Source organism: Neopelma chrysocephalum, unplaced genomic scaffold, assembly GCF_003984885.1.
Source record: "Neopelma chrysocephalum unplaced genomic scaffold, ASM398488v2 Primary Assembly neopelma1_102, whole genome shotgun sequence".
Taxonomy (NCBI): domain Eukaryota; kingdom Metazoa; phylum Chordata; class Aves; order Passeriformes; family Pipridae; genus Neopelma; species Neopelma chrysocephalum.
The window spans coordinates 2,827,110-2,852,801 of record NW_020897765.1 but is presented as its reverse complement, the minus strand read 5'-3'; the positions used below and the strand labels follow the sequence as shown (position 1 = coordinate 2,852,801).

The 25,692-nt window shown below is 37.3% G+C and overlaps 1 protein-coding gene across 1 annotated transcript in view; it reads left to right on the top strand.

Annotated features, from left to right (window-relative positions):
- Nucleotides 1-25,232, top strand: part of PLXDC2 (plexin domain containing 2) — a 257,231-nt gene extending 231,999 nt beyond the window's left edge. The window contains exons 12-14 of the mRNA XM_027695655.1: nt 264-302; nt 12,932-13,092; nt 23,081-25,232. Of these exons, the coding sequence (XP_027551456.1) occupies nt 264-302; nt 12,932-13,092; nt 23,081-23,197 (317 nt within the window). The 3' untranslated portion in view covers nt 23,198-25,232. The remainder of the gene's footprint in view (nt 1-263; nt 303-12,931; nt 13,093-23,080) is intronic.
- The last annotated feature ends 460 nt before the right edge of the window (nt 25,233-25,692 follow it).

Genomic DNA, 25,692 nt, shown 5'->3' with positions numbered 1-25,692 from the left:
TGTAAACATTATGAGACCGACTGTAGTACCCTTATTTACCAGTATTTGAATCCTCCTGTACACTCTCATAAATGGTTTTTTTAGTGGTAAGGAGGTAAGGTAATGCTCAGTGTAAGAAATACCATAATCTAATTCTCATCGAGGTGAGTACCAAATAATTTTCTAGCTGTGGAATTTCTTTGACATTAGAAACTGATTCCTAAAATGACTCATGACCTCGAAAAATGCATTTTCCTTCAACTAACTCTGAATTTCCTTTATAGATGACACCAAGATTGCACTGCACCTAAAAGATAATGGAGGTAAGAGGGTTTTTTTTTCTGTAAGTAGTGGCAGTAATTTGTCAAATTATACCACACTGAACTTCATTAATCAAAATCAGATTGTAGAAATAATTTTTCACCAGACTCCCATAGGACTTTAGCCTTCCACATCTGTGTGGAAGAGAAGGAGGGCAAATAAGCTTCGAAACTGCTTAGGAAAATTAAATATTTACAACTCCTTTTATAATTCTATAATAAAAGAGCAGGTTTAATTAACTTCCATGTATGGACATATTAAGTAAATTTTTAACTGTACTAATACAGTTATTGGTTGTATGCTCTGCAGGGGACAGCTTTTGTCATCTTCTTTGTGGGTTCAAGGACTGAGACCTGAGGTTTGTTCCTTCTCGCTTTGAAGTGAATGAGAATTTCCCTATTAGTTAGAACAGGACTGGGTTGTTAGACATCACCTCTGTGTATGTTCACTGTCAATCTAGAGCTTGATGAGGTGAAAGGTAAGATTTGGCTTGATTTCTGCAGCATTCAGAATGGTCTATCAAACCAGAGAATGATTTTTTCAGCAAATTGAAATAAATTATATTTCCACTAATATAAAGGGGAATATTATTGGCCCTGATTGCCTTTCCAAGCAGGGAGCACCAAGCTTCTCTCATAGGTCAGGGGAACAGGCAGCCAAGCATAGCAGCAGGCACAGGCAGGGCACAGAGTGAGTCCAGCAGCTCAGGGGAAGCAACTGTGGTGAGCCTAGTCACTGTGATGGTCTAGTCACCCTCAACTGAGTCTGCAGAAACCGTGCAGACCCAGGGTCAAGGTAGGAAGCCAGATTGGCAAGGCAACAAAGGAGCAGCAAGGTAGCAGGCCAGGGACAGCAACCAACAGCACAGCTCAGGCAGGACCCATCAGCAGTCCCAGAGGAAGTGAGGTGATGAACCAGGTCCATACAGAGATTCTGGTCAGTAGCAAAAGGAAAGACAGCTCCAAGGTCCATCCACGGAGACATGGCCCATGGACAGGACTGGAGACAAGCTACCTTCAGCATTGGTCCAGGAGACAAGATCAAAGATGGGACTGAATACAGGTTCATCTACAATGTAGCTTAAGTTTGGACCTGAGCTCACATGGAGACGCCAGCATCGTGGGCAGAGGTCCCAGGTGCAGCAGTCCAGAAAGGTGGGGTGTAGTGGTTTCTTAGGACCCTCACAGAGAATTATTCAAGTTTTGAAAAAACAGAGTGCAGAGGCAACTTAGAAGTTGATCTGTTTTCCTCTTGGTTTTTTCCCAGTCATATTTCCAGCCATTGTTTTCTCCTTCCCTCAAATTAGAGATCTTTTCCCACCACAGGAGGTAGTTGTCATCCACTTCCCTACCACTTTGCTGTCACTAACTACAGGTTAGTGGTCACATAATAGCTAGTCACATGCTGTACTGGGCATTGAATTGTCCATTTGTTGGTGGTGTTGCTGCTTGGCATTGCTTTGACACATAAGTGATCCCTTGGAATAAGGTGATCTGTAAGTTCAGGGTAGTACTTTTAGGCATTTTCTCTATAGGAATGTCTCTGAACATTCTTTCTCTTATTCTTCTGGAAATGAAATTGATTTTTATTTTGTTGTGAAAAGTGCTTCAGTGCTCTTAAAGGTCAATAGTCAGCACTTCACTCTCCTGTTCTGCTCTGTACAGGAGGCATATTCCTAACTGAACTGTGCCCACGCTCTGCCCCACGAGCCAATGCCCTATGGCAGGTGGTCAGCCTGGGACTAGGCAGCTCTCCATCATGTGCATCTCAGACACAGTTCAAAATAGTATGCTGTTATATAAAAAACAACTCAAAAAGTAGGGTTTATAAAACACATCCAACTTTCTTTCAGTTTGGGAATTGCAACAGGATTATTTTTTGACTTGTCTACTCTTTGTCCAAGATCTGAAAATAAAAACTCTGTAAAAGTAAACAAAATGTGGAATACTAGAGAAAGTGATAGATGGCTGTGGCCTACTTGGTAGAGTGAGATGTACGGTTTGCAGTATTAGTTATCTTAAATATAGAACGTTCATGTCCACTGAGAAAGCTGCTACATTTTAGGAGGACAAACCAACACCTGATGTGATTATTCACTTTCCTTGAACTGCTTCTTTTATTCTTGAAATTTAAAAAAAATGAAAATTACTTCAAACAACACAAAAGCAAAGCAACACTCCAGGATGTCTCATTCACACAGTAAACGTAGCTTTTAATCTGAGAAGTTCTTTTTGATGAATCTTCAATTATGCATTGAATTTTCCAGTGACCCCTAGATTAGACTCAGATAAAACCTCTGCAGCCGCAGGCACATTCTTTGATTCTCTATACTTTGTTAGCCTTTCATAAAGAGTAGATTATTCCAGGTCGTGAAGACAGGGTCTTTACTTTCTCACACTAAATCCTTTAAAACTCTAATGAAAGGGAACACTTTAAAATAGAAAACCAAAGCTATATTGGATCAATGATTGCCTATAGTTTGATGTGTCCTTGGGTGATAGCAGTCAATATCTAGTTAGGTACAACAAAAGGATTCCATAGAAATTCTGCATCTCACCTCTGCCTGGAACTTTTAAAACCAAATATTATAAATCAGCAACTAAATTTAAATTAAGTTTTGTGTCCTGGTCATACTGATTTGATCTTTCAATTGCATGAGAAAATCACTTGCAACTGTCCTGTAATTCACCCACAATCTTTTGTGGCATATCTTAATGTACATTTCAAATTTGTGTGTTTCTCTTTCTTTACAGGCAGGACAGATGCCTATTACATACATGCCTAAACCATTTTAAAATACAGCTGGCATGCCATCACAGTTTTTGTTGTATCTTGGTTGTCCTTAAAATAAAAAGCCTTTTGTAAGTTTTAAGATATATCCAGCACTAAAAAAAGTACATTTTTTTATTCATTGCCGATTCTGTTGTTTTTTCATTTTTCTTGAAATACAACACAGCCAACTAAACAGTTTAAAAGCCTAATTTTTCATAAAAATTGTGAGCAATTGGCTGTGGCTAGCCAGTAATGTAGTATTTTCTTCTTGAGAACTCTTTGGTGGATGATTTAGATGATTGGCCAGCACATCTAGACATTTTATTTGACCTTTTTAGACAGCTTGTTGTGATGATTTGATTGCTATGAGTCCCTCGCAGTCCTTCAGCTTTAAAACTCAAAAGAAAAGTCTTTGTCTGTTGGGCATCAGGTGTCGGACAAAATGCTACACTTCTCATTCATCAAAATGTACAGAAATGACTGAAAAAAAGGAAAACTGTGCAAAAAAAACCCCAAAACCTACCTGAGGGAGAAAGCTATTATATTTATTTGTGAACAAGTTCATCCCAGCATATGTAGTGCTAGGAAATGCCTGTGTCCTACTTTCACTCTCTTGCAGACATTTTCAAAGATGGTCTATATCCTAACATCAGTGATGGACAGGATTAACACTAGCACTATAGAGAGTTCAATTAGAGCTTGAGGGATTAGCAGACTCAATAACAAATGACCAATATGCAGACCCAAGCCAGATATAAAATGATATATGGTACCTACTCTTACAGTTGTCAGGATTTTGCTGTAAAGGCACACAGCTGATTTTGTTAAACATATTAATTTTGTGGACTTTGTACAAGCTCAAGGCTTAATATGAAAACCCCATGTAGCTCTAAATGCAGATGTTAAGGAGGGCTACATGTAAATAACTGGATAAACTTTTAATGCAAGGCTGCATTACTTAATGTTTTGTCTTATCATCTTATCATCTGCTCCTGTTGATGTCACAGTGCTACAGCAGTGTGACAGCTAGGGCACACAAAGCTCCTGTGATCTTCTCTCTTTTTAACTGCCTATTCCACGTAGTGTTAACCCAGTATTTGCTGCCAGAAACCTCTTGCAATCTCCTCTGCACTCTTTGACATGAGTGTGCAGGGGTAACTGCACAGGCCCAGCTAAAGAAGGCTAATAGAGTTGGACGTTTTGCGCTGAAGTACCTGAAGTTGTTCTGTATCCAAAAGGTGCGGTGGGTGCAGGGATGTGTAACTCTGCAAACATAGACACAGCTTTAGAGAGGAACAGCCTGCTTGATGCTATTGTCTTGTGTTTGCTTTCAGTACGGTCAAGTGGAGTCAATGGGCTGACTGAATTGAAATTCTTAAAATCTGGTAACTTTTTGCTCATCTGGATTTGAGTCAGCTGCCTTACCAGGCCAAACAGTGCAGTCCTCCATAGTACAATATTGACCTACATAATGACCCCTTCTTGATGCTACAAAGTATTGTAATGGCTTCCATGGCCTCAAGCAATTCAAAATAAAACTAGTACAGATGAAAACAGTGGTAGCATTACATCATATTTTAGAGAAGAAGAATGAAAGCCCCTACCTAACACATTTAGAGTGTTGTCATCCTATAAACAGAGGGATTTGATATTAATGCACTTTCATCAATTTACTACACTAAGAAGTTGATCAATCTTGGAGAGTTGCCCTGGGTCCTGCAAAAAATTGATAGCACAGCGAGATACTGAATTCAGAATTTGTGGGTTATAGTTCATAATATTCTCACTCAAAGACCACCTTTCATTTTTTACATGCAACTGGAAATCAATTTTTAAAGCATTAGATAAGCCATAACTGAATAAATCATCATGAAATTAGGTAAAGTGTAACAGTGGTTTAACCTCAAAATGTTAACAAATGCTAAGGTAATGAATCCACAAATCAGGAAAACCACACACTGTTACTGTGAAGAAGTTGAGAACTCCAGAGCATGCTATTCTTAAAAGAGGTAGAGAGAAAATTTTTATGGATATTCCTCTGAGCCTCCTTCCAACTGTACTTCCATTATTCCTTCCCTGTACTCCTTCCCTTATTCCTTCCCACAGTTACTATATGTAGGTCATTAATCATCTTTTCAGGAATCTGCATTATGTACAGGAAAAAGCTTAGGTTTGGAGAACCACATACCTGCCCCATAAAACAAGGAGCCTCCTGGAAGATTCACATTCCAGATGTAAATGGAGGTCCAGAAAAGGGGGAAAATCCAGTGGCTCTGTTGAGCTCACTGTAGGCTGTAACCCTATGTGTTCAGCTGTCCTAAACACTATGTCCTCCCTCTCTGCAAGAGCCTATTAACTCAAACCCACAGTCATGTAAATTGTAGTGATGCAGCTTTCAGGGTAGAAATTACATAGGCAATAGGATGGAGGGCTGCTGAAGTGAACTTGGATCTGTAGTTGCAGGCCCAGATCAGGCAGCAAGAGAAGGTTTCTGCTCTTTGACTGACCAAAAAGTAGAACAAACATATAGAGAGGAGGTGTCAAAAGACTTGTAGAAATTTCTCACATAGAAACAGCTATCAAACACCCTGAAGTTCCTGGATGGCTGGAACCAGATTAATAATGATCCAAAGATGGTTATGGAAGATGAACTGTTGTGTTAGTAAGGATAGTTGAACGAGGTTAGCACAGGTAACAGAGTATCAGACAGGCACTGGATAGTAATGAGCAGAGATGGGCTTGACCTGACAGATTCAGCTGATTTGCCCAAAGTCAGAATGTTCCAGCACTGTCACTGGCAGACGGTTTTATTACCATGGAATGTGTCTTGGAAAGGGTTGAAAATTGCTTAAATGACTTCAAAAAAGACAAGTATATATTATCATAGATTTCTGATATCTCAAATAGCATCTCTCCTAAGCAGTACATGCCTTTGTTTATATATCAGTTTTGTATAACTACCAAATGTTGTACCCAGAACCCAACCAAGAAGTAGAAATGGGCAGCTAAGAAATCAACTTTCAGTATATCTCAATGCCATCCACAAGTCAGGACTTTAAACTGAGATATTTTTTACAGAATGAGTTACAGAACTTGCAGTCTCTGATGGCTTCAAAGTCAGATTGTGTTGTCACAGTGAGTTTAAGGCTACCTAAATGCTGCATTCTTTAAGGATTATCAAGTTTCTGTGATTCTATAATAATTTCACAGTAATAGTAATAATAATAATATATAAGCATAGCTGAATTTCCTAAGCCAGTATTTGAAGGATAGTGGGTTTTATGTAAGAATAAGATACTCATTTTGCATTAGCATTAATAATATGGCACAATATACTTTAATCAATAAAATCAATTAATGTATTTTTATTATGCTGGACATGCTACAGTTTCAAAATCATGATCAACTCCAAAACAGTCATTACCTAACATGTACATTGCAAGGGGAGTTCTGCAGTTTACAGTTATTGAAAAATGACGTTTGTGTGGAGGCTCTGAAAATACTATCACACATTCTGTTTCTGTATTGATTAATCATCTATTTAGAGCATACTCATAAGTAATAAGAGTAAAAGAATAGGTAAATCTGTACTATAGGCATGGTTATACCTGAATGTGGTTATACCTATATGTTTTTCCAGTCTGCTTCATATGCAGGAGCTGTTTTCATGCACTTGTGCCCAGACCAATTTTGCCATAAAACTAAGACCATGCCAGAAACACTGACAACTTACTAAACCAGAATTTCTATACCAGTAGTGCTGCATAGGTGTTCTCATACCCAGTTTCATATTCATCTGACCAAACACCTAAAAAATTCATTGGTTTTGATGGACATTAAAAATTCATCTAATTGCTTCCACATGACCTAACAGCAAATACTCATTTTATCATAAAACATTCCTATATGAGAAGAAATTGTAGGGGTCCTTCCCTATGTCTTTGTGGCAAATTCAGGGGTTTGCCATGAAAATTCATTCTTCTTATAAAAAGAGGGGAAAAAAGAACAAAGCTCAGTACTGAGTTATCATCTTTAGGCTGATTTCTGCTATTTAAATCACTTATATCCCAGGTGTTCTGTGTCAGTTAGGAGGGTCATATAAGGTATTGTATTTTATCCCTTAAAATGCATGTGTATATAAGTGACTTTGAATTTGAGGTCCAATTCCAATTATGTTTTTCCAGATTTTTTTTGCCAAAATGCAAGAGCAAAAAGGAATTACATGGGTTTTGCAGGGAAAAGCAAAATGTTATTTTCCAAGTTCATGCAAATAAATCTCCCCTTTTTTTTCTCTCATTTGCCTTTTGTTCCTTGTCACTTTACATAAAAGAAATTTTCTAGCCAGGAAGTACCAGAAGTTAGTCTATTTTTCCTCAGTTTTCATGTAAAACTTTTTTGTATCTCTGCTCTCACAGACAGAGATATTAATCTCTGGAAATTAAACTCTTTCCATCTTGTATCATAAGAGGTGTAAATGTGTGTATCACAATTTTGTTTTCTCATATATAAAACTATTACAGTAGAAACTATTTGTAATCCTTAGATTTAGATAATGTAAAACAATGTATTTCATTATTTTGCAGATCTCAATGGTTAACATGCAATCGTGAGAAAAATAATGTTGAGAAAGTATCCACGATGTGTTTACAAACACTCTAAAGCAGTCTCAGTTTGTACACACTTTGTTCTGTTAAAGTCAGTATTACAGTCCCCATGGGCCATGACAACATTTCCTTTCATAATTCCTTTAGGTTTTTTGTTTTCCTACTCCAAAAGAAGCTAATCCAGCAGTAACTAGAGACATAATACAGTAATTTTAAATCAAATATTATATAGTATTTGTATTTATTTTGCAAACAATGAGAATATTTTTATTGTGTTTTCACTTTTGTTTTTTAAACAGAATTCCAGCAAGAGAGCAGTTATTTCATTTTTGGATTCTGTGCCTTTATATTAGGGAAAAAAGCTACTTGCTGTTTCTATCCTGACATTCAGCACCTAATGAGAAGCAGACTGACCTTGGAGATGTTAATATGCTCCTTCTGTTTAAAAGTTTTGTGCATCTAAGAGTTTGGGGAGAAGTTATAAATATAGAGTATATTGTATGTAACAATTGCTTTCTGAGCACAAGACAAGGAAAGTTTGGGGAAAGCTCCATTGAGAATACTCCTTTTGGGAAAGGACTGGTCATAAGCCTCCTGTGGGTTTAGCCTTATGTGGAACAGCAGATATGCTGTGATATCTTAGTAAGATTTCTACACCTGAAAAGGTTTCTGAGCCCTTGGTTTTTCATCTGTTTCCCTTGGTGGCTTTTTAAAAGAACTGGCAGTTGATTTTGCAGCAAAGAGTATTTTCAAAGTTGACAACACTGTTTATTGTCTCTGTGCAAAGAGAGTGAAATCAACTTCTCATGAGTATTTGAGGCCTGGGGGTCAATGGACTGAGCTTGATTATGGAAATTACAAGTTACTTACACTTGTTGTAATTTAAGAAAAGCATTTCTTTTATTTCATTATTTTTTGCATTTGACATTCTGATCACTGCACTGATGTCCACACAGTGCTCCACCCTAGACTATTAGAAATCTGGGCAGGCAGTTGTTACCTGTGTTATTTGGAAGAGACAGTGTTCTAGTTTGCAAAGTCGGGTGCTAAAAGCTGAGAAAATATCAGATCAAAAGGGATTAAATTGATGACCTTTACAGAGTGCTTAGGACCTTTGCTGAAGTCCAGCATTTTTTAATACTCAGAACATGATATTCTGCCTTCAATCATAAAATAGTAACAATACAAATTGCTCATTTAGTGCAAATCGGCCTGAAAATGGGTACAAGTGACAAAGCAGTTTGTGATGCACTGATATGACATTGAAGTGAAGACTATGAAGCTGTCAAAAAGACAATTATGAGACAAACAAGATATGAATCCTCTGCTCCTTTTGGGGGCAGTTACTTCTCAGTAGGGTGACTCACACAACTAACTGCTCATCACTGGGAATTAATAGCCCAACCCAGAGAATGTACAATCAACCAGGCCTTTCCTGATGGCCTTTCAGTTGCTTAATTTCCGTTTGTATGGTGATTTGCACTATATGTACAAGTACTAAATATTGTTACAGTGCATGAACAGAAACTAAGACTTTTCTATATATTCATCTATTCTCAGATGAAGTGAATATTAATGGCTATGTCAAATAAAAGGCTCTGCTGTCTGAAAGTAAGAGGAACCTTTTTTCAGGTCACCTTTCTTTCCTGTCTCCTTCATGAATCTTGCATCCTTTGCTATATAGTGCTATAAATACTAGCAAGTGTTTCAAGGACCCTTTGGGTGAGAATTTTGAAAATTTGAAAATAGATCTTCCAGATTCTAGGCAATATCTCCATTCTTTCACTTCAGAGTAAAAGAATGGCCTGGCAATTTTTACTGGATGTACTGTGTTGAAAAAAAAATTTAAAATAAGATAAAATCAAATAGGGCTGACACTACTTTTCTTTTTCAAAAGCTCCTATACCTTTGTGTGAACTAAGCTTTAAGAAAGCTAAGTAAATCCCTTTCTAGGATTTAGGCAGGGAGAAGCCTGGTTCTTGGGTCCTGTTTATGCCTAAGCTCAAACTTGATGTTCAGAGTCAGCACAATTAAAGCTGAAGTTCCTGTGTGGACAGGTGCTCACAAAGTTTGCAGTAGAAAGAAAGATAGCTTCAGGATTAGGCCATACCTGAGTGGGGATCATGCTTGCAACTTTTTATTAGATTCATTAATGCTTCCCACATCATACTTTAGCCTCTCAAGTTGCTGGGACCTTTATCTTCTGCTACTCAGGTCCTTACTCCATAAGCTGTCACTGACTTTATGGAAAAGAACAGAGCAACACTGAGGTTTTTCCTCTTTCAAATCAAGATTAAGAAAATAGGGACAAATGCAAATGTACATGAATCCCCACAGAATAATAACTATTACCTGGAGTAATAGTTAGAACTATGTCTTGGCTAAAATAAGGCATCTTCATTTTCCTTTTCTCCCTATTATTGCAACGATGCCGTGCAATCCACTGGATGATGAGACATGCGGCCTTCCTTGGTCTGGTGAGAAAAGTGCTGCCATATGTGGATGCATGAGCTGTTACACTGAGATTAACTGTTCCTGTTTTCTTTTATTGCCCTTCATGCAAGGCATTTAACACTATCTGGATCAATATACCTTTCTTCTATTATTTTCCATTATATTTCTATTATATTCTCTTTATTAACATTAGCATGGAGTGCTCTACTCCAATCTGATGAATGGTAAAAAAAACATGTACAGTTATTGCTACTGCTGTTTTTATTGTTATTGTTACTATTAATAACAATAACACATAACTTGAAGTGGTACCCCTAATTCAATATCTGTCTTCAAAGAACAAATAAAAGGGAGTCCCTGGCCTCAAAGAACATAAAACTCTAAGACAACCAAACAAATAGTTCAGGGGGATGACACAGCAAAAAGGATAACTGCAGAAATCAGCAGTTTTCCTATAGTCAGCTTGACAAACAAGCATGGTGAGAGGAAATTTAAAAGTAGAATGAAAGAAAATTTCTCATAAGCAAGACCAGAGATAGGTGCTGTATGGAGTAAGGCATAGAGGTGATTAGAAGGATTTTCAGAACAGCAGAAAGCAGTGGGAATATTAGGAGAATGATGTAAGTTTGTGAAGTCAAATTACCAGTGCTCTTCTGGTGTTTCTTAAACCTAGGACTTCTGAATGGCCCTTTTGCCTGCAGAAGTGGGCAGTACAGTAATTCACAGAATCATAGAATCAGCTGGGTTGGAAGGGACCTCCGAGATCATCAAGTCCAACCCTTGATCCACTACCGCTGCGGTTGCTAGACCATGGCACTAAGTGCCACATCCAGTCTTATCTTAAAAACCTCCAGGGACGGAGAATCTACCACTTCCCTGGGCAGCCCATTCCAATGCCTGATTACCCCCTCTGTAAAGAAATTCTTTCTAATATCTAATCTAAACCTCCCCTGGCACAGCTTAAGACCATGCCCTCTTGTCTTGCTGATAGTTGCCTGGGAAAAGAGACCAACCCCCACCTGGCTACAACCTCCTTTCAGGGAGTTGTAGGGAGTGATGAGGTTTCCCCTGAGCCTCCTCTTCTCCAGGCTGAACAGCCCCAGTTCCTCATAGGACTTGTGCTCGAGTCCCTTCACCAGCCTAGTTGCTCTCCTCTGGACCTGCTCCAGGATCTCAATATCCTTCCAGAATTGGACACAGTACTCCAGGTGTGGCCTCACCAGCGCTGAGTACAGGGGAAGGATCACTTCCCTGCTCCTGCTGGCCACACTGTTCCTGATACAGGCCAGGATGCCATTGGCCTTCTTGGCCACCTGGGCACAATGATGGCTCGTCCTCGGCTTCCTGTCAATCCAAACCCCAGGTCCCTTTCTGCCTGGCTGCTCTCCAGCCACTCTGTCTCCAGCCTGTAGAGCTGCAGGGGGTTGTTGTGGCCAAAGTGCAGGACCCGGCACTTGGCCTTGTTGAACCTCATCCCATTGCATTCAGCCCAACTCTCCAACCTATCCAGGTCCCTCTGCAGAGCCCTCCTGCCTTCCGGCTGATCGACACTCCCCCCCAGCTTAGTGTCATCTGCAAATTTGCTGATGGTAGACTCAATCCCCTCATCTAAATCATCAGTAAAGATATTAAACAGGACTGGGCCCAACACTGATCCCTGGGGGACACCACTAGTGACTGGCCACCAACTGGATGCAGCTCTGTTCACCACCACGCTCTGGGCCCGGCCCTCCAGCCAGTTCCTGACCCAGCACAGAGTGCCCCTGTCCAAACCATGGGCTGCCAGCTTTTCCAGGAGTGTGCTGTGGGAGACGGTGTCAAAGGCTTTGCTGAAGTCCAGATAGGCCACATCCACGGCCTTCCCCTCATCCACCAGGCAGGTCACCTGATCATAAAAGAAGATCAGGTTGGTCAGACAGGACCTGCCCCTCCTAAACCCGTGATGGCTGGGTCTGATCCCTTGTGCATCCTGTAGGTGCTGTGTGATTGCACTGAGGATGATCTGCTCCATTCTTCTTTTATGCTAGAGTATGCTGAAAAACAAGCAGTTCTACAGGTGTTGATTGATATATTGAGAGATTTTTTCCACAAAGTGTTGTTAAAAGACTTTCAGTCACTTATTTGGAAGCTCTGCTGATAAGTTGCTTGTGTGACAGAGACAGCCCTCTTTTCTCCTGATGGTAAGAAGTTTAGTAAATGGATGGTCTTCTGTAATACTTCTTTAATACTTTGGTATGATGAGTGTTGCATTCAGACCAAGATTAGAATATTGCAGGATTATTTAGCATCCATCTGTTGCACTTTCCACTGTCTGATTTAGTTGTACAAGGTGGTTCCAAACTCCCCTATAAGCTAATAAATAAGGCTTTCAGAATGTGTTTAATAGTTAGACCTCAAAAGGGTTTGTAGCATGTGTCAACTTGAACATTTAAAAAAAAATACAAGGTTCAAAATGTATTCAATTAGTACTTTTTGTCTCTGGGTAAATTGCAACAATTTTATGAGAAAATCAAGGCAAAATTCATTATGAAGGTAATTAGGAACTTCAGAATGTCTAGTTTATATTCAAAAGAAGGATGTTAATTTTATTGTCAAAATTAGTAAAACATTTGAAAATGTCTTTTCATTAAGATTATGAGGGTATCCAGTTGTAGGAAAAAGACATCTAATATCTTTTCCCAATGTGGGTTGCGGAAAACAAGGTACATGAAACACAAAAAAAGCAAATGCTTATTTACCATCTGGGGAATGGAACGGATAAGACATACATTACTGTGCTATTAAGTGTTCTTTCTGCGCAGCTTCAACAGATGACAGTGCGGCAGAGAAGAAAGGAGGAACACTTCATGCCGGCTTAATTGTTGGCATTCTAGTCCTGGTCCTTATTGTGGCTGCAGCCATCCTCGTGACAGTCTATATGTATCATCATCCAACATCAGCAGCTAGTCTCTTCTTCATAGAGGTAAGACAAAAGTAACATGTGTCACCAGTCCTGTCTCTTGGCTCGAATATTTGGGGTCTCCAGAATTGATCTTTCTTAACTAAATTGGAAAGTATTCTTGTGTTCATAGTGTAATCTTTGAAGAAATGGAGCTCCCCTAGCAGGTGATACTGTTTTGCTCTTAGCATGTTTGTCATTCAGCTCCTTCTTTAACCACCATCACTGTAACTTTTTTGCTTTTAGACAGCACGTATATCTAAAAAATATGTCTCAGATACCATTCCAACTCTCTTTCCTATCCTTCATTTTCCTCATGATAGCATTTTTTCCATTACCTTTCATGTGCACTGGCATTTTATTTCAGGATATAAATTTTTTTCTATTATTTTCCTGGGGAGGGGGGAAAGAAAAGTGTGCATTCCTAATTCTGCAGAAGAGCTGACCACTAAGTTTTTAGCTGAAAACCTGTGTTAGCTTGTAAGGAACCTGATGTTCCTTACATCATTTGAAGAAATCTTTTAACACTTTCTCTCTGAGTGTGAGAAAGATTTTTTTCATCTAATTTTTTTACATCTATCATCTTCTTTTGCTCTTTTTATTAGTGTAAAGAGAAACAGACTCTTTAGACCATAAGTCATCTGACCTATTTGAGATATCTCCTTTAGGATTAGATAAATTACCATTTTTCTCCCTCAAATACAGATACCTTAGGTGCAGACATCTACACTGCAGATGCTGATATTTAGTTGGTTCACTTCCACTGTTCTTGAAAATATGAGAAAGGAACACTCTCCATAGGTGTTTGAGTCTTCAAAAACCTATGAATATTTACACCTACTTGTGGATTTTTTCCCACCTAGGCAGTGTTCCTCTACCTTGTGATAAGTATAGAGTTACTAAATGTGAAAGAAAAGGCTAACTGTCCATAACCCCCACTTGCAGTATTCCCCTACTATTAAGAGCCTGAAAACTTACTGCTAGACACCAGTGAAGATGCAAAACCACTGGAAGTGTCACTAGGGACATATCTAGGAATTGCTTAGGTAAAAGCCTGGACCAGGAAGATAGGAAGTAGAAGTTCATTCTTAGTGACAGCAATGAGAATTGAAGCGAGACATGCACATGAACAGAATGAGTCATCTTTAAATCATATTATAATAAATATACTTCTTAGATGCAATAGTAGTGACAAAAATCAAAATGAATTGTTATCAGTATTCCAGCCTCAAGTGATGTTCTTCTGTTAACCATTAGGAAACAGAATCCATGCAATAAAATATAGTTTTCTTTCATGTTTATGCAACGTTTCAAGCCAGTTCTCTATTGATATACACAAACAAAATTCCACTGAAGTCCAAATATAAAAGAGGAGGTTTTGTCCCTTTCTTTCCTTTGCACACAGACTGAATTTCTATTCTTTCCTTCTAGTTAAAGCAAGTTTCTTATCTGTCGTGGTGTGATTGAAAGGACTAAGTAAATGGCAACACCATTTTTTAAGAAGGAGGGAAGAATACTAAATTACAATACACATTTATTTATTTATTTTTGTTCTCAGTATATAGAAAGGGCATGTTAATTTATTTCTTTTATTGATATCATACTCATCATGCAAACAGCGGTGCCTTAATCAGTTTTGTTAAACCTCTTCCACTGAATTTAATCTTTAGGTGTCATTAATCAATCTATACAGTCAACGCTAAAATGTCTTCTAGCAAGCAACGTAAGATTTTACAAAAAAAATGGAAAAACATGCTTTCTGTTCAAAATAAAGGAGATATCTATTGGATCTACATGTTTCCAACACAAAGAAGAACATATCTTCTCAAACTTGCATTTGGAAACTGCAGTACAAAAAATAATGAGGCAAAACTGGTATAAACAGTGTTACAAAAAGTCATTTTTATTGCATTTTTGTAATTGAAAAATATTTGATTAAGCTGTTACAGATAACATAATAGCCCACACACCACAGCAGACAAGCTGCATTATTTATGGGAAGTGAATGAAATGTGGATCTGATTTTACAATTCTTGGGGAAGAACTCAAGAGAATTGCCATGGGCTTGGTCATGAAATATTTCAGAAAATTATACTGGTTTGTATGAGTCTCTTGATTAATAAAGCAAGCTGCACAGTTAAAACAAGGTGTGACAGATGGACAGGCAGCTCCCTCCTGCAGTTGTCTAAAAAATTATGAGTACACTGTAGTCTGTCATGAAGTCTTCTAGCCAAATGAAGATCTCCATCAGTTTATATATCATCAGTAATTAATATAACTCTGAGGCTGGTCAAAAAAAAGAACAGGAACCTGGCCCATTTCTGTTTAGTTTTAAACTTTACAGGGGCATCATATAACATTAAACATAACAATAATTCAAAACTGTAATATGACTAATAGAGAAATTTCTTTTTACATCTAAGTTCTAAAACACTGTCATGATTTTGTAGGTAAAGTGTTATTTTCAATGATATTTTGTTGGGGTTTTTAGGTTATGGGCTATGTAAGTAATTTTTACTTTATTTGTTTTATAGTCATGACTGGTTACTGAATAAAGAAAAGTGTGATAAACTGACCCCATATCTGAGGCTTCAAGTCTCTTTCTTCCTTGTGTTCTCTGCAGATATTACTCAGTATTCAATTACTGCCTCACTCAAGTTCTCACACAGCTCATCTCAAATCCCACTCATGTTTGTCATGTAGCAAGCTCCCCCAGATAAGGGTAAATACACCTACATTTTGACTGCACTCTCTACCCTTGAACTGATGAATGCAATCCCTTCTGAACAACATTAAATGATATCCTGAGTGCACTAGTTGGTTTAAACAAGCCACACAAAGCCAAGAAAAACACAATTTATTACAAAAGCAACTATTGTCTTAGAACAGAGTAACATTCTTCTACTACTTTTTTACTCTTAAAGTCTGAAGAAAATGTTTCCTCTAGTGCTTTTGTTCATAGCTGTTGAGCAGAATGCACATGTGCAGCCCCACCTGGAATAAAAATAGCTATTTTGAGCAAACAGCTTGAAAAGTCTTGAATGCCTATGCTATTCAATTTGACTATGATAGTGTGCAATTTTAAAAGAATGCCATCCAAAGAGTTCAACATGTTTTCAAAAAAATTCCACTTTTTGTTAAGTGTGTAGAATATTCAAATCAAAATGCAGTGCTTTCCTGTTTCTTCCAGACTCCAGACTGCTCATGTGTTTCGTTGTTTAAGTTGGACACTTCTCTGGTGACCTAAAGATAGAATGAATTATCTGCTTTTAAAGTTAAGGGAGCTTCAATCAAAGTTCCAATGAATGCAGGCTCTTTCTGAAAGCTAAGAGTAAATGTTTTCTAGAGATTAGCTTACAGAATGACAGAAGAGATGTTTCATGCTTTGGTTTTCTATTTATTTATCATTATCCCTGCAGTATTTTATCTCCCTTGAATTTGATTCAGTTGCCAATAATTTTCCCTTTTGAATCACGTTACATACGTACTCTTACCTTGAGGAATGCTGTCTCTTGTGTATAGTTTGAACTGATTTGCACTGATTCTTGAAAGGCAGCATTCATGTCAAATAGTCATGACTTTCAACAAAGCAGAAGCTTATGTCAGAAATCTAGAGACCACATATATAGCTACACACTAGCTATAGCACAATTAAAAAGCAATTCCTTTATTCACCAACCTATATGGTATACTTGCATTCAGGACGTGAGAGTTGTTGGCCAAGAAGCCAATCGTGATGCCCTGAATGTCAAGGATTGCATAAATGTGATACAGATTATAGCAAAAGTGATATAAATATCTGGGGCTGAATGTAAAGAGATGTGAAGAAATTCTCAGCTGAGCCAGATGGATTTGCTCAAATTTCAATGAGCTATGGGCCAGATTACAGCTTTAGTAGTATTTTATATTTTACTTCTTCCTTTCTTTTCCCTCATGTTCTTTTTTTCTTATATTTTAAACCTTTAAGGATCTACTTTTATGTGCAAACTGTGGAACTATTTAATTAATTGAGAGCAATTAATTTCCAGGGAATATTTAGCAAATTGAAAAGCGAGGCATATGGCCAACTCCTTTTTACTCAGATGTCTTGCCTGTTTGCACTGAGTTATCTGTGGATAGAAGGGTTGCACATGACACAAGAAATTTTCACTTGCATACTTTGTATTTTTCTTACCTTCCTTACTTATATGGTGAAACAAAGTCCTTTTAAGACTTGAAACTTACCTCAGCTGTCATCCCAGTGCTCTGCCTTTGGGGATCAAGGGCAACATGATCTGGCCACAGCTGAGAAGACAGCAGAGGGATTGCTGGACAGTATGAAGGCAAGGAGTCAGACACTGCAGTGTCTCTTCCCAGATGGACAGTGATACCATTACCAAGCATGCCTGAAGGCTTGGTAGAAGGCTTGAAAGGCTTGACAACAGCAGAATAAAATTTTTCTGTGCTGATTCTCTGTGGGTAGGGGATTTTAAGGAGTCTAAACTAACATTGCAAATTAGGATCATCTTAACCTCAGGCAGAGCCTTTCTCTTGTATTCAGCTTATACGTACAAAACCAAATCCAACTTATTAACACGTGGACTCTGAAGTTGTGAGAATGTGAATGAACTCAGCTGTGTATGTATTAATAGTAGGTAATATGTCACACACTGAAGAGCAGTGTGGGTGCTTGTGGTTAAAAATTAACATTCTTCAGAGTTGAGATCCCATTTTAAAGGTCATAGCTTTTGCCTTCATGTTACCACCCTCCTTGGAGTTATTCCAGAGCTTTTTTTCGCTGGTTCAGCTGCTTAGAAACATACATGTACACTTATAAACACATACATCACACATATGCACATACCTATGTCTTTTTTATTGTTTATTTTACTTCATCTTGGATGTTGAAGATGGATAATTTCACAAATCTGTTTAAATGGCCACACAGAGAGTTGAACTGGTGCTATGGAGCCATGGAGTGACCTTGAGGAAAAAGAGAGGGAGGAGGGAATGAACAGCTGCAGATCTTTTGCAAATAAAATAATAGTGTGTGATCAGAATTTGGAGGATGCACCTTGACTCCTTCTGATTTAACTTAAATTATGTCTTTGCTAGTAAATTAAATTAAGCTGGGAAGATTTTTTTAGCTTAAAGACCAACCAGCATGGAAGGATCTGTATTCCTGTCATTTAACTCTGTCTCACATAAAGTTGACAGAATGGAGAGTATTAGCATGGAGTGAAGATGGTTCACAAATACTGAGCCCTAGCTGGGATGGTCTGAGAAAGCACTAATTATTGGGTAGTTTTTTAAATATTGGGCTGTATGGGGGATTGTATTTCAGTGTCTGGAAACTTTCATTGGCACGCAGATCTAGCAGTAGATTTTCTTAAGATTTTGACCTTCTGCTCATCCCCTTTCTGCTGTGAGGAAGGAAGTAATATGAGAAAATAGTGAAAAAAGCTGGAGGCAGTTCTTGGTTTTTCAGAGCTCAGGGAATTAATGGACATTTCTGGCTTACTATTATACATCTTATTGTGATTATATATCACAAATAAGAGCAGATTTAACATTCAGCGATGTTCTCCATGCACCATTTCCAGGTTTCTGCATTAATGTAACAAATGCAATGTGTGTCTTCAAACAACTGAGGAATAAATGGGAAACTGAGTAAAAAAGAAAGAAGGATTTTTTAAGAAACAATGAGATCTCAGCTTTCTAATCCAACTGATGGACCTCACAGAGCTCTACTGCTTTCTTCTGGAATACGACCCATTTTTTTATTATATATATCCATTTTACAGGGGATTATGCTTTTAGTTTGAAATAGGCTTGACATGGTCATCAATTAGTTTTTGTCAAGACATTCAGGCTGAATTGTGTTTAATGAAAATGATGATTAAAAAGAAGAAAACAGGTATCATTTTTCTCTTCTTTCAAAGTTCTGCAGTCTTGGCATTTGGAGTATTGTCATTGATCTCGCTGTCATTGCCTTGTACTGATAGTAAAGTTATTTTTTCCAAAGCTTATCCAGCTCAGCAGGAACCAGCAGCTCAGCAAGGGAAACTCAAATCAGCCACAAGGGAGAAGCACTAAAATAAATAATCAACACTGACAATAAAAGTCAAAGGTGGAGAGGAAGGAGGCATTCTATTTCTCATCCTTCGGCAGCCAGGTCCTTAGATATACGTATGACTGCAGACACTGTTATAGGAAGATGTGGTTTAAATCACAAAATGATACTTTAAAAAAGTACTTCTATCAAAAAGAAAAATAAATGAAGCCAGTAAATGATCCTACTGAATCTTAAGTCTGAAGCAGTCTTTATGTCAGAACAGTTTCTTCAAAATAATGATGTCAGGCAATTGGTCTTTTCTTATTCTTGGAAATACATTTCAGAAATATAGCTTCAGATATTTTAAGCCTCATCCACTTCTGACTGTGATTTGCCAAATCAATTGAGTGTTTCTAGAAGAGATTAAAGACTGGTGCACAAATTTCAGATAACTTCGAGCACAAAAATACATGTTACGGGAAAGGTAATTAGTAACAGAGAGATCTTTACTTCTCATGAGAAAGCAGAAGACATGACTGCAGAGGTAGACTACCAGTGGACAAGTGTACTTAGACTAATGGATGTTGAATAATATCAGATTAAAATTTAGCCATTTAGTGAGAATTCACTATACTTTTGTTATCTTTTTCTTAATCCATTTGAGTAAGTCATAACAATTTCGACAATTGATTCAGAATTTGGATAGCTTCATATTTGCATATTTCCAGGTTTTTTTAATACGTCTAAATGAGATCATATGATTTTCAAGGATAAAATAGGCCCTATAAGGTTCAAAATTCCCTGATGTTGAAAGAAGTCAAAAGAAGAAACTAGTCAACAATAAGAACACACTTCTAGACCTCCCCATGCAACAACACTCAAAGGTTACTCCAGTCACTACCCTTTCTTATTCATAGGTGGAATCCCCTTCATTTTTTCCTCAGAAGTAAGACAAATAGTATAAATTCTGCCTCTACTTCAAGATGTATGTAAAAACACGTATTTTAGCCTTTGTAGGGATTCAAATATTCTGTATAGCCACCAAAAATGGTGTCGACAGGCAGGCATAGTGTAAGAAATGTGAAAGGTAGACCTCCCTTTCCATGGATAAAGTTTCTTTCATTTTATCTTACTGTTCTTTAATAGGAACTAACTTTTTAATGTGTACTGTAAATTATTCTTCTGCATCCTGGTCATGTAGGGTCATAAGTTCTTTTCTCTCAATTTCTTTGCTTAAAATAGTGAATCCAAGGATGTTTCAGTCCCATGAAAAAGATATTAGTCCTGTTTTCCTGCTTTGTAATACACTGAAAGGAAGCAGGAGTTACAATTCTCCAGCCACAGCTCAGAGGATTTCCTTTAAGTGTTCTAATTCCAGGGAAAGAAACATATTTTTTCCTGCTAAAATTGGTTGACAAAAATAAGGAATTAGTTAAAATACCCATCTTGCTTTCTCCCCATTTGATTTGGTTTTGGTGGTATTTTGCTGTGGTTTGCTGGTTTGCTGGTTTAGGGTGGGGTTTTTTTCTGTCTTCTTGTTATTATTTCCAGAGAACAATAAGGAAGAATGCATTAGGCATTTCCTGAACTGCTTTGGTAACTGAAGGAGCTTTGTATTTCCCAATACCAGTCAAGTTACTTTTGGTTTTATCTATTAAAGCTATAATATTTTTACAGGTTTTGGGGGGTTACACAAGGCAATGAATTGATAGTTTGCCAGCACTCTCTTTTAAGACTGTCAACCACTTACATTACTCACATGCACATAAAGAAATTGAAATAAAACAATGACTAGGAAGGGAAAATCTCACCTCAGATGTGACAAGAAACCACAGAAAACTGTAACTGTAATATTAGGAGGTGACCTTTGTGTCTGTTTCTTTATTTCTGGAAATACAGCTCATGTTTATGTTGTATGTCTTTGTATTATTAAAACTGATGCACATCTGTTACATAACTAATCATCTGGAAAAACCAATTAAAAAGAGTAGCACAAAATGGTAGATTTAGTTTCTATCAGCAATGTAGCAAGGAAGTAGTAACTAATCATAGGTACATCTTAAAATTAAATTAGGGAGCAACTTAGTAGATTAAAACTCAGTTCATCCTTATAGGCTGCAGTTTGATACAGTTTCTAGTTAATTTTTTTTACTAGTTTTCCAGTGGGTTTTCATTTTCACTTTTCATTAGAGAGCTCTCAGTCAAATTCCTTTCTCATTTGTACCAGTGTAAATCTAAAATAAATCCTTTACATTTAATTGAATTGTTCTTGATTTTCTTTAGCAAGCCTAAGAACAGAATATGACCCTTTTTCTTTAGCAGTAACCAAACTGTCCTTCTTAATTTTGAAACCACATTGAATCAAAATTAGGTAGAAAAAAGTCTCCAAAGTTTGAATAGACTAAGTTTTCTTATTAGGAAAAAACACCCATTAAAGAAGACAGTGTTCTGCCTTCCTACTTTGTAGGAAGATGCTTCATTGAAAGGCCTGGGATTTTAAATTACCTGCCAAACAGAATTTAACTCTGGATGCCTCAAAAGTAACTTGATCCTGCAACAGGAGAAAAAGGAAGTAGTTGCTTTTATGTAGTATCTTCCCGATGATGATCACTGAGGAAGATTTTGTGCTGTACCCGCAGACAGATGTGTGTTTGTTGGTAACAAGATTCACTGAGATTTCTTTAGTGACTGCTGCCCAACAGCACCACGAGTCCCAGCACCACATCACGGCAGTGACTGTTCTGTGGTCACCAACACCACCTCTTAGCAGCATGAAATATCCTTAGTAATTGAAAGGCAATCCAAATGGGTTGTTATGGGGACAGAAAATCGAATGCAGTGTTTATTTTCAGAGGAAAGATCATGAAGTAAAATTTTTAGATTTTGAACTGTTGATGAAAATATAGGCTGTAACTTATTTTCACTGTTTCTCCTCTTTTCCTGCAATGTTTCTATATGGGTTGCTGTATTTTCTAGCCCTCCTTCCAAGCAGATTGTAACTGTTGTCTGTAAAAAAAAAGAAAAATGTATCAGCGTATTTGGCAGATAAAATTTTCAATAAAGAATAATCATTTTAGGACAGCTTTTCTGCTCACTGACTCTATGAAGGAGTTTCCCTATTTTTCCTGAAAGCTGTTCCCTTTGACATTAATCTCAGAGTGGTCACCCAAAGTCTGAGCCTTACCGGACATTAATCAGTTTGAAAATACAGATTGTTTAAAGCACTTCTTCTTCCTAGAGACATCATAATAATACAGGAACTGTTTTATCTGCCCTAGAAAATAATTGTTTCTTTTGTCTTTTAACTGTGTTTAAAGCAGTCACCAAAGATCCTAATGAAAATTGGTTAGGACTCCTTAAGACTTTTGCACCCAAAGTTCTTAAGACTTTAAATGAAAAGTCTATGTGAATAATCAAAGTAAACAATCAAAGCTTCTATGTGAACAATCAAAGTAAACTACTCAAGTAGATATTATGGCACTTGAAACAGAAAGTCATTATTTTGACAGTTCTGCATAAATATGCCAGAATTTTGTCCTAAATAATTTTAAAATTACAGTTTCTATCAACTCTACTACACATTCTTCCATAGCATAGAGTATGTTAGCAAATTCCTATGCAGAACTAAGAAGGAAGAGCATTGGACAGATCCTTTAGGGGGTAGTGGATCAGCAGTTTATGTGACAAATCCAATAATCAAGTGGTTTAGACAGGAGCTTTTTCATCCTCTTCACTGCTAAGAGTAGTGGTAATTATTTATGTCTTTGAGAACAGCCATCACTCACAAATTTAGAAAGAGAGATTAATTCCTCTGACTTCTGGTGCTGCTGAACTGTGCTTCTCTATTCCTGTAACAACTAGATGGAGTGGGTTTTAGTATGAGAGATCAAAATTGTAGGACATTTTTAAATTTTTTATTAATTGTTTATTGTTGTACCCTTCATATTCTGAAAGTTTATTTTGTTGTTGCTGTTACAGCGACGTCCAAGCAGATGGCCAGCAATGAAATTCAGAAGAGGATCTGGACATCCTGCCTATGCTGAAGTGGAACCAGTCGGAGAAAAAGAAGGGTTCATCGTATCAGAGCAGTGCTAAAATTTCTGGGACAGAACACCAGTACTGGCCTACAGGTGTAAGACATTTACTTTGCCTCTCTTTAAAGAAAAGGAGCCCTAAGCTGCTGTAGCCTGATAGAAAGAAGATTTTGGATAAGCTTTGTCCAAGGAGAAAAACTATCTAAGATACAAGATTACTACTGCACAGTAGTTTTTGTTAGTGGACTGAGACACAATGGTTCATGCAGAACACTTGTCAGTGGACACCTACAGTATCAGAACTATGGCACAAGTGTCATATTATTGGCTTTAGGTGTGGGGATGCACAGTAATCAGAAATATAATAAAGCTTTGGTGCACAAGGGTGTTGCCCTTTGGGTTAAGTGTTCTTTGTTATCTCAAAGACTGAGGGACAAATCTGTACTGTTTCAGTGCAAAGGGCACTGAATAGTGTTCACAGGTGATTGAGAATAGTATCTCAATGCAAGTAAAGAAGAAAAAAGGAACTTACCGATATTTCTATAAGCAGATGTGAAATACACACACTTTTCAATTCTAAATTAACCTACCCACCTAACTGAGCGAGTCACAATGTAAATGCTTTCCAGGAGTAGTACAATGTTTCTTGTACATTGCTGATTATTACCCTTCTAAACAACTCATGTTATACAAAATGGTAAGAGATGAAGACAACAGAGAATTTTCACGATGGTGAAATTATTTCCTGAGAGTTCACAGTGAAGTTGGGCTGATTTTCAGTTTCAGTGTTCACTAAAAATTGAATTATCAGGTTTGTTTTAAGGGATAGCTTTCATTTCTCAGCAGGAGGCTGAAGTAAAGGCAACAGATCCTTTTAGCTGCCAGAGAGCTTATGGACCATTTCTTAGGCAATGTGATATGAAAAATAAGATTTAAAATAAATGGGTTTCTATCCTTTGCCATTTCATTGTGAGTCATTACTGAGAAGCACCACAGACTTCAGTGCACCCCTTTCAGAGATTCAGATACAAGTGTTATTGAACCCTGCTGATTCATACAGTGGTTTTGTTTAATGCACATAGTAGTTGCATAAATATATATATAAATATATTTTTTTTTTATAGCTAACACAAGGCGGGTTCTTGTGACTGTTAAGACTGCATTTTTGTCATCCAGACAAAGGAAATGGATTGCATTACTGCATATTTCCACTGAGTTGTAAAATAATCCTTAATATTAGAATATTTTTATGTTGTGTAGGGAAGGTGGTTCATGTAGTTGCAGTGCCATAAACTTTCTGCCTATTGGAACCATACTTTCTTTAATATCGACCCTTTCCCTCCCTGTATAGGGAAAGACAAGACTATAAATTCACACCATCAAAAACAGTTACTCCTTTCATGGAAGGGGTTAATATACACCAAGACCAAGAGCTTCCATGTGGAGTGGCAACCTAAATACTTTGATGATCTGGGCCTGGGCTACTAAAATATAAAATTCAGGTATTGTATGTATATTTCATAGCAGTCGTTGACTACCAAATTTTTTACATACTGTGCAAGGCACTTGAATGATTTTAAAGTGAGGTATGCAACATTTGTGGTTTTTGTTCTCGAGCAGTTTAAAAAAGTTGTAGTTATCACCTTAACAGTACATTATTTACATTTCTTGTTGATGCTTGTATGGCCTAAATTTGATTACTTAATGATGTTTAAAAACAAACAAAAAAACGAGTCACAATTTTTACTTGTTATTTTGTTCAGTAAATACTACAATACTATATTTTCTGTATTCTTTTATTTTGGGTAACACACTTCTATTTTCATCTGGTTTAAATCATCTAGCATGAGATTGAAACTGTTCAAAACCTAACTGGTATTAATCTGAAGGTACTAACAAACACATTGTCTTGAAGCCTGGTGTAAAGCCAGTGGCAAGTATTCATTTGAGTTTGTGTGGGTCTGCTGAGCCCTGTTTCTAATAAGATGGAGTTAAATTGCAAGCTGTTAATTCTGATAGCAATAACCAAATGTATGCACATATATATGGTGACACTCATTTTTATTAAATAAAACGGTATCAGTGCACATCATTTAGGCACGTATTTGGTGTGCAATAATTATCATTAGTTTTTCTAGGAATGTTGGAGGTCATCAGCTAGGGTTCATTGGCCAAATGAAGCAATTGTAGAGCTTCTGGAATCCTATTTGGAAAAAATTTTATTTCAGAGCACATCTTGGCAAAATATACTAAGAAATTTAGAAAAATCTACATAAAATTGCAATATATTCAAGAGACTTTTCATATAAGTAGATTTATATTATTATGGGTTTACAGGTCTGCACTTCATCTGATTCACTCATATTTTTACCCATGTATGTAATATATGTCATGCAATAGAACTGACAGAATACTTGTAACATGATTCGACAAATGCAACAACAGTTTTAATCTGGTATTTTTATTAATTTTGTTTTAAGGCACTCTTGCACAGCTGAAGGATGTTTGTTAGTATTTGCAAACTAACTTACATATCATACTCCTTCATAAAATAAT